The following is a 10,098-nucleotide window of genomic DNA, read 5'->3' as shown; positions in this document are numbered from 1 at the left end:
TGATGCTGCTTGGCCTGCTGTGTTCATCCAGCTCTACACCTTGTTATCTCTGATGACTTTTCTAGTGCCTTTTGCCTGTAACCCTGCACCATTTTTTATCTATCAAAATCCCATTCAATGCCCTCTTGAACTTGCCTCCACTACCATTTTCTAGATAGTGCATCCTAGACCCTAATAACTGACTGTGCAAGAACGTTTCTTCATACACCACATTTACTTCTTTTCCAAATTAAATCTATGCCCTCTTATTCATGATCCTTTTTCCAACAGTGCTTTTTTCTCCTGGTATTCTGCCTAGAACCCTCATGATTTTGAAGACTTCTATCAAACCTTCTCCTGCCCAAGGAGATTAGGCCCAACATCGTCAAAATATTTTCAAAGTTGAAGTTTCTCATTCCTCGAACCATACTCTCAAGCCTCTTGTGCAGAACTAACAATGTGCACACATAAAGTGTCACCCCTCCAAACCCCTCTGATATCTGCAGGACCATGGGGGAAATGAAAGGGAGTTTACACTGTAGGTAGGATGACGCAGGAAGTGTTATAACTGAGGCATTTATAATGAGGATTTTTTATTTACTCACATGACGTGAGCATTCCTGACTGGATCAGCATTTATTGCCTATACCTAGTTGCACTCGTAAAGGTAGCAGTGAGTCGCTCCCTTGACCTGCTTTGTTGATGAGGATGATCTCAGGTATGGAGGAATTCTGTTATGATCAAAGAGAAATCAGGTTGGGGACTCATTGGAATTTAGGAAAATGAGAAGTAACACATTGAAACATATAGGATTCTTAAGGGGCTTGACAGGTTAAATGCTGAGAGGATGTTTCCCCTCAATGGATAGTCTAGGACCAGAGTGCAAAGTCTCAGAATAAAAAGGTGCTGATTAAGGCTGAGATGAGCAGGAAATTTCTTCTCTCAGAAGGTCTTGAGTCTTTGGAACTCCTTGCCACAGAGAGCTGTGGGGCAGAGTCCTGTGTATATTTAAGGCTAAGGCAGATGGATTCTTGATCAGTCAGTGAATCAAAGGCTATGGGGAAAGGGCAGGAAAATAGAAATGAGTGTCAGATCAGTCACAATCCTATTGAATGGAGGAATAGGCTTAAGGGGCCTATTAAAAAAAACTCTTGCAGTCCTTTGGGTGCAGATATACCCACAATGCTACTAGGGAGGGAGTTTCAGGATTTTAACCCAGAAGGAACAGCAATATGTTTCCAGATAAGGATGGTGAGGGTCTTGGAGGAGAACTTGCATGTTGTGGCGTATCTGCTGCACTTGACCTTCTAAATTTGATTTGATTTGAATTTATTACTGTCACATGTACTGAAATACAGTGAAAAGTGGAAGTGGTTGTGGTTTTGGAAGGTGCCATCTAAGGATTTTTGGTGTATTTCTGCAGTGCATCTTGTAGATGGTGCACACTGCTGCTACTGAGCGTCGGTGGTGGAGGGAGTGGATGCTTGTGGATGTGGTGCCAGTCAAGTGGGCTTTTTCTCTTGGATGTATCAAGCCTCTTGAGTGTTGTTGGAGCTGCATCCATCCAGGTAAGTGGAGAGTGTTCCGTCACACTCCTGACCTGTGTCTTGTAGCTGTTGCAAAGGCTTTTGGGGAGACAGGAGGTGAGTTACTCACCGCAGGATTCCTGGTCTCTGAGTAGGCATTGTATTTATGTTCACTTCCTTGTCAATGGTAACTCCCAGGATGTTGATAGTTACAAATATTATTTGCCACGTGTCAGCCCAAACCTGGATATTGTCCAACACAGAGAATGCTGGAGAAACTCAGCAGGTCTGGCAACATCTGTGGCGAGAGACACAGAGGTAACGTCTTGAGTCATATTGTACTCAAAACTCAGTTTCTCTTCCCACAAACACTGCCTGACTTCCCGAGTTTCTCCAGCTGTTTGGTTTCTGTGTTCAGCACACTGATGTCCCATTTTGTAACAAATCCTAACATGATTTTTCTCCAGAATCTGCCAGGCTATGAGCTGAAGTTTGCAATTCCCACGTGAATTTGGATGGTTTCTAGGGGTTCGGGAGGTTGGGGCTGGCTGCTGAGGATTTGGAACTCACTGCTTCAAAGGGTGACACTGGTGAACATGCCCTTGAAGTGCAGTAATCTGTAAAACTGCAGACCCTTAGCTTGTAAGTGGGATCAGGTTGACTGGCTAGCACAGAGAGGAGGGGCCGACTGGCCTCCCTCTGTGTTGTTATTTGTTTTAGGAAACACAGATCCCTGAAGCCAAGCTGCAATTACCCCCTCAATTGCTGAGTTTTAGTCCAGTCAGTCCGTACACTCCTGAGTAATTGTACAAGGGGTTTCTATTGAGGCCCTCTGGGGTGAGGGTGAGTTGTGGAGGGGCCCTGGCTTGTCTTGAACTAGTTTGGCAAGGGCCACTGTTGCCACACTTCATCAAAACCCCCCCTAACCCTCATGGAATTCCTGTGCCTTCCCAAATCCCATTTGGCCCATTGAGCCTGAGCCAGCATTCCAAATCCCTGCACATTTTTTCACCTTTTCCATGGATCTAGCAATTCCCTTTCGATATGCCTCAGGATGGAAATGAGGATGAAGAACAGATGGTCTATGGGTCATGAAAGAGTTTTGTGCAGTAGCTGCAGGCAGACACAATAGTCTCTATGATTGGGGAGGCCTAGTTAAAGCAGATTCCCCGGATTTTAAGACAACACTGGGTGCCAGTAACTTGCAGCCACCAAACTGTGACCCATTTCCTCCTGTCAGTCCACCCTCACCCTGGCACAGAGAGAGGGCCAGATTCTGGGCCTCGCCTTTGCCTGTTTTCAATGGTTACATCTTCCACCTCATGGCTGCAGCATAGAGTAAAAAGTTCAAACGAAACATTGTAGGAATTCCCCTCACCTTGTCTTTCCCTTCCCTCCTATGTCTCAGTCCCCATCTTACCTTCCATTCCCTCACTGCACTCCCTCTCCTCTTCTACCAACCCATTCCTGTCCCCTTCCCTCTCCTATCCTACCCCCATTCATTCACCTTCCCCAGGTCCAATTCCCTTCCTCCTCCTCCACCCACCTCATCTCTTTCCCTTTCCTGCACCCAACTTCATTGTTCCTCACTCTCCCTGGAAACCCTTCACCTTTGTCCCCTCACCTACCCCTTCTCCCTTCCTCATGCCTCCAGCCAGTTCCCATGGTCATCCCTCAGTCCCCTTCCTCCCTCCCCTCCATAACCACATCCTCCTCCCTACCCCTCAGTTCCCTTCCTGGTCCCTTCAGTGCCCTTCCCCCTCCCCCTCCCTCCCATCCACACTCTCCCCATGCGCAGTATCAATGTTGGTTTTACCCTTGAATTGGTATTCTTACCAAGTGTTCTGATGAATGCAGGATTTTGATCAGATGGGCCAATGGGCTTGAGGAGTGAGAGATGGACTTTAGGTTAGATAAATGTGAGGTGTAAGGCAAACGAGGGCAGGACTTACAGTTAATGGTAGGACTCTGGGGAGTGTTGTTGAAAAGAGAGACTGAGGGGTGCAGGTTCATAGTTCCTTGAAAGTGGAGTCACCGGTAGACAAGGTAGTGAAGAAAGCATTTAGCGCACTTCCCTTCTTTGATCATTGAGTACAGGAGTCGGGATGTCATGTTACAGCTGTATAAGGCATTGGTGAGCTCCCTTTTGGAATACTGTGTACAATTCTGGTTGCCCTGCTACAGGATGTTGTTAAACTAGAAAGGGTACAGAAAACATTTACAGGGATATTGCCAGGAATGGAAGGTTTGAGTTATAAGGAGAGGGTGGGACTTGTTTCCCTGGAGCATCAGAGGCTGAGAGGTGACCTTAGAGAGGTTTATAAAATCACGAGTGGATAGATAGGGTGAACAGCCAATATCTTTTTCCAAGGGTGGGGCAGTCCAAAACTAGAGGGAATAGGTTTAAAGTGAGAGGGGGCAATGATTTAAAAGGGACCTGAGGGGCAACTTTTTCACACAGAAGGTGGTGTGTATACGTAATGAGCTCCCGGAGGAAGTGGTAGAGGCTGGTACAATTACAACATTTAAAAGAGATTTGGGCAGGTACATGGACAGGAAGGGTTGAGGGATACCGGCCAAATGCTGGAAAACGGGACGAGTTCAGTTTCGGATACCTTTGGCAGGGACAAGTTGGACCAAAGGGTCTGTTTTGTGCTGTGACTCTAAAAGCTTCAACAGAATGTGTCTTTTCTCAGCAATACTCAAACCTACTTCTTTGACCACACTCTCGATCATCCGTCCTTCTGCAGTTCCATGTCAGATTTTGTTGACAACATGCCTTGGGGCATTTTATTATGCTAAAAGGTACTATATAAGTACAACTTGTTATTTTATGTCCCTTTCTCCGCTATACAAGTACGTTCCAGCAGAGGGCTGCAAACAACAAGGCACAGAAATCTCTGACTTTAATTTCCACATTTCTCAGTGTAATGTTGTAAAACTTCTAGGAATATAGAATCAAATGGAGCTAGGTTTAAAAGGGGACTGGGAGCCAACAGATTCACTTAATTGAAAAGAAATTAACCGTTGCTGATTACTGGGCTGGATGGTAATTAACTGCAGGAAGAAAAGGCTGCGGTAAGGTGAATAAAGAATTGTATTCATCGCAGTATCTCAGCTGCTAGCAGATAGCTACTTTCTGCTTCATTGAAAATATCATCTCAGCGGAATTCTGAACTGGAGATAAGGCTTGTGCTTGTGCATTACTCTCTTTAATCTTAAACACTCTTGGTAGTCACAATAGGTTGTCATATCAGTGGTCATAAACACCCAACACCTTTGTCCTAGAGACTGAACCAAGCAAAGCCTCACCTTCCAGGCACGACCTGACCTACTGAGCCCACAAAATGTGGCTGGCACATGGGGATCAAATTAATATTCATGTATTTCCCAGTTTTGCAGCACTGTACAGACCTCTGTGGAAGGGTTCCTGATTTCCACAACTTTTTAGTGTGAAGACGTGCTTTCAAACATCATACATTAGGAGAGCCAGTGGTCTAGTGATATTATCAATGGGCTGTTAATTCAGAGACGCAGGTAACATTCTGGGGATGCGGGTTCGAACCTACCACAGCAGATGGTGGAATTTGAATTCAAAGTAAATCTGGAATTAAGAGTCTAATGATTGACAATTTGTCAGAAAATCCACCTGATTTACTAATGTCCCTTTAGGGAAGGAAACTGCCATCCTTATCTGGTCTGACCTACACATGTCTCCAGACCCACAGTAATATGGGTGACTCATTAATGCCCTCCGGGCAGTTAGGGTTGGGCAATAAATGCTGGGCCTGGCCAGTGATGCTCTCATCCTGTGAATGAATTATTTTTAAAAAAATAACAAACAAGGAACAACAGTAGGCCATTCGGCCCTTCTAGCCTACTCTGCCATTCAATAAGACCACGGCTGATCTGATTTTAACCTCAACTCCACATTCCTGTTTACTGTTAAAAAAAAGGAACAGGCCATTCAGCCCCTCGAGCCTGCTCCACCATTCAATAGGATCATGGCTGATCCAACGTTCCTCACGTCCACTTTCCTGCCCTTTCCCTGTAACCCTAGATTCCCCAACTGATCAACAATCTATCTCAGCCTTAAACGTGCACAAGGATTCCTTCCCCACAGCTGTCTGCAGGAGCAGTAGGGCAGAACAGTGGCTCAGTGGTTAGCACTGCTGCCTCCCAGCACCAGAGAACTTGGGTTCAATCCCAGCCTTGGGCAATATCTGTGAGAAGTTGGCACATTCTCCCCGTATCAGTGAGGGTTACCTCTGGTTTCCTCCCACAGTCCAAACATGTGCAGGTTAGGGTGGAATCGGCTGTGCTAAATTGCCCATAGTGTGCAGGCATGTGCAAGCTATATGGATTAGCCATGGGAAATGCACAGTTACAGGGCTGGGGTTGGGTCTGGGTGGGATGCTTCAGGAGGGTCAATGTGGACTCAAGTCCAGTGACCCTTCCTTGGAATAGAGGTCCTGAGGAAGGGTCACTGGACCCGAAACGTTAACTCTGATTTCTCTCCACAGATGCTGCCACACCTGCTGAGCTTTTCCAGCAACTTCTGTTTTTGTTTCCTATTTCCAGCATCCACAGTTCATTTATTTATGGTGTGTGTTGGAAAATCCACGTTGAGTATGCCACTCCTCTTAAAGGAGAGGGTGCAGAGCTTTAAGGGTCCATGAACTGGCCATTTTTGAAACTTGACAAAATGCCCCAGGAGGAGTTTAGAATTTGTATGTGGTGTTAATAACGAAGGAGCAGAGCTTTTGAGGGCTCCCTTTCCACAGTCCTGACCCCAGAATGGAATGGGGCAGCTGGGGGTGGGGGGGGAGGTGGTGAATAAAGAAGGAGGCTTCTGAGCAGAATGTACAAGGTTTCCTCAGCACTGTCCCAGGGGGCGTGGTACATGGATAAGATCTTCAGGAAGCAGACGGTCCATTAACTCATTTGGAGATTGGGGAAGGGAAGTTGGGAACGGTATCTGATGAACAAAGGCCAAGGGTGAGGGCTGGGATTAGGAACTGGACACTTGCCCATTAACTCCTGTCTCCCTTACCACCCACTAAATCCAGCGACAGTAACCGACAAACTGTCCTAGACTTCCCACATAAATGCGACAGTCAAGACGACACAACAACGCCTCTCCTTCCTCAGGCGGCTCAGGAAATTTGCCATGTCCATAAGGTCCCTCACCAACTTCTACAGATGCACCATTGAAAGCATACTATCCGGGTGCATAACAGCCTGGTATGGCAACTGCTCTGCCCAGGACCGTAAGAAACTACAGAAGGTGGTGTGCACAGCCCAGACCATCACAGAAGCCAACCTTCCATCCATGGACTCCATCTACACTTCTCGTTGCTGCGGAAAGGCGGCCAACATCAAAGACCCATCACACCGCGGTAACGCTCTCTTCCGTCAGGCAGAAGATACTGAAGCCTGAACACACACACCAACAGGTTGAGGAACAGCTTCTTCCCTGCCGTTATTAGACTGATGAACGGGCTCTCCAACCACAAATAACACTGATCATGCTAACGTTGGTATCGCCTAGTGCACACCCTGTGCAATGTAACCTTTATGCCTCTGTCTAAGTCTTTTTGATCTGTACATCCTTTGCTTACTATGATCTGCCTGTACCACTTGCAAACAAAGCTTTACACTCTGTTCAGGTACGCACGACAATAAAATCAATCATATCTGGAATACAAGATTCAACTTAACAAAAAGGGAACGAGAGTGTGTTATTTGAAAAGGAGATTTATCCGTATCAAGGCTTTGCGTTTATGGAATAATGAGGGATTTTCTTTCACAAAACTTTGCAGGGACAGCACGGGGTTAGATGCAAAGTAAAGCTCTCTCTACTCTTTTAGACTGAAAGTAAAGCTCCCTCTACACTGTTCCCCATCAAACATTCACAGGACAGGGACAGCATGGAGTTAGATACAGAGTCAAGCTTCCTTTACAATGTTCCCCATCAAACAGTCCCAGGACAGAGACAGTGCAGGGTTAGATACAGAGTAAAGCTCCCTCTACATTGTCCCCATCAAACACTCCCTGGACAGGGATGGTGCAGGGTTAGATACAGAGTAAAGCTCCCTCCACTCCTTTAAACTGAAAGTAGAGCTCCTTGTACACTGTCCCCATCAAACATATAATGATTGCTTTGCACTGGCTCAGAGGAACAAATAGAAAAAAGTCCAACTAAACAATTTTCTCTGTACACGGTCAATGTGTAAGTGCCCATGATGCACAGCGAAGGGTTAAATGCTGCCCCTGGTCACCCTTGGCCTGTTGTTTCGTGTTATTTTGAAGAACACTGTGGTCTGTAGTAAACGGAGCTGCTGCATCGAGAGGCCCCAGGACGATGGATGGAGAGACAGGCCAGCCCAGTGGATGGTGGATGGAGGAGCTGGAGGGTCGATGACTCAAAACCAGCTCAGCACAATCAATCCCTCTGCTCACTGGAGATGGTGGGTGGGGAGGGTGGGCAGCTGAAGAGAGACGGGCAGGGGGGCATGGGTCCTGGTCCTGTCCAACTGGACCCTACGCCGTACTGGTCTGGGTAAACTGCAGAGCCTTCTGAGCAGAAGCTGTGAAGAGAGAAGAAGTTTAACAGGATCACAGAATGGAGTCAATACAGGCAGAGGCCACTCGGTCCATCGTTGCTGTGCTGGCTCTTTCCTGCTGAGCATCTTGCCCAACCTCTGCCTTCTCCCTTTCAACACAGTCTCATTCCCTTTCTAAAGCAGCCCCCGCCAAATACATTCCAATTCCCAACCAGCTCTCTCCTCCTCCTGTTTTTGTCGCTTTTTCAGCAAATTAATTTCAAGCTGCACCTTCTCATTCTCAATCCTTTCATAATGAGGGAACATTTTTTTTCCTCTATTTACTGTGTCCAGACCCCCTCGTGATTTCTGAGAAACACAGTCCCTCTGTCACCATCTCCCCACGAGAATGAGTGAGGAGGAACTATATTGATGGGCAGGAAACAGATTTAAAATAAATCAGCAAAAGAATCAGAGGAGATTTTATTTTTATTAAAAAAAAAGCCAAGCTGTCACAATCTGTAACTCACTGCCTGAAAGATTGGTGGTAACGTTAGGGAATTATTTAAAAACTGGGAGAGTATAATTTTAAACAGTATGTGCAGGACAGAGTGGGACTAAATTTGTAGCTTTTGCAAGAAGCTGGCATGGGCAAGAATGGGCCAAATGGCCACCCTTTCATTCAATAAGCTTCTGCATCAGTGGCCATATAACGGAAAGAAGCCCCCAGGTTGTTCATGTCTACCATGGCCGGTTTGGGTGGGTGAAGAATCCCAGATGGAGAGTGGGTTGGGATGTTCCTCGGAGGGCTGGTGCAGGCTTGACGGGCCGAGTGGCCTCTTTCTGCTCAGTAGGGATTCTAGTCGATGGATTCTCTGGTTAACCAACTCTTGCGCTGCGATAGACAGCTTCTCCTCGTTTAACACCGTGCACGGTTTTGGTCTCTGCTTTGAGGAAGACAATAGCTGCCTTCCCTATTCCAGCCACTCTGCCCGCCTGGTCCAGACTAATAGCCCGGGGCTGGTGACCACACAATCCTGAACCTTCGACACACTCAGGCACCGACAAACGGTTTGAAAGGGCAACAGGGAGAGCAGGAGAAGTCCATACCTTTCTTAAATCGCTCTTTGGCTTCGATGCGCTCCTTCCCATCAAAATACCAGACAGTAATGGCGTACCTGAGGGGGAGTGGGGGGGGATAGAGGGAGAGAGAGAGGGGTGAGGGTGGAAAAGACAGAGTCACGAGAAGCATTTATCTCTCAGCGCACCCTCTTGTCCAGCTCGGTAAGACCCATTCTCTTCAGCAGCGCTAAGGGAAGATGGTGGACGTACAAACAGCCTGGGCGTTTGAAATAGGTTTTTCTAAGTCACAATGCCTCCTGGTGTCCTGGCAGGTGAGGGGGTGGGAGAGTAAGTTCACTCTGTTGGTTGGACGGCTGGTTTGCATGATAACAGCAGCGTGGGTTCAGTTCCTACACCAGCTGTGCTTACTGTGAAGGACTCTCCTTCTGAACCTCTCACCCCTCGCCTGAAGCACGGTGACCCCCAGTTTAAACCACCACGTCACCCCTCTCTCTCTCTCTCTCTCTCTCTAATGGGAGAGCGGCCCGATGGCACTATAGTAATTTTAACTTTACCTCACCTGGCCAACAATTACAATGGAAACTCCTTAAGGATAGAGCAGGGCACTGTCAGAAGTGCCCTCTGCAAAGACATAAAACAGAGACCCCACTCCTCTCTTCCAAAACTTTCCATCTCAGTGTTCCCCTTAACCCCACCCACACTGTGCTTTTTATGCCCAGGGAGGTGCATCTCTGGGACATCACCACAAGGTTATTCCATGGTCCTGGATCCCTTACAAAGCCGTATCTGAACCCTCCCCCAGCCCATGGGCTGCAGTGGTTCAAGGTCATGGCTCACCATCACTTTCCCAAAGGCAACCAGTGATGGACAACAAACGCTCACATCCCGAGAGTGGATGAACACAAAGCACGTATTCCAAAACCGGCTGCTGCATGAACCCCCAAACTCGCCGGATGGAAGCCAAA

At 47.2% G+C, this 10,098-nt stretch overlaps 1 protein-coding gene across 1 annotated transcript in view; it reads right to left on the bottom strand.

Moving 5' to 3' along the window:
* Positions 1–7,246: 7,246 nt before the first annotated feature.
* The window catches only part of LOC109910430, a 10,563-nt gene continuing 7,711 nt past the window's right edge, over positions 7,247–10,098 (bottom strand). The window contains exons 3-4 of the mRNA XM_048618381.1: positions 9,161–9,228; positions 7,247–8,095 (exon numbers count right to left, since the gene is read on the bottom strand). Of these exons, the coding sequence (XP_048474338.1) occupies positions 9,202–9,228 (27 nt within the window). The 3' untranslated portion in view covers positions 7,247–8,095; positions 9,161–9,201. The remainder of the gene's footprint in view (positions 8,096–9,160; positions 9,229–10,098) is intronic.

This window comes from Rhincodon typus, chromosome 39 (genome assembly GCF_021869965.1).
Source record: "Rhincodon typus isolate 14 chromosome 39, sRhiTyp1.1, whole genome shotgun sequence".
Classification (NCBI taxonomy): domain Eukaryota; kingdom Metazoa; phylum Chordata; class Chondrichthyes; order Orectolobiformes; family Rhincodontidae; genus Rhincodon; species Rhincodon typus.
The sequence above is the reverse complement of the archived record's forward strand: the minus strand, read 5'-3'. Positions and strand labels throughout refer to the sequence as shown.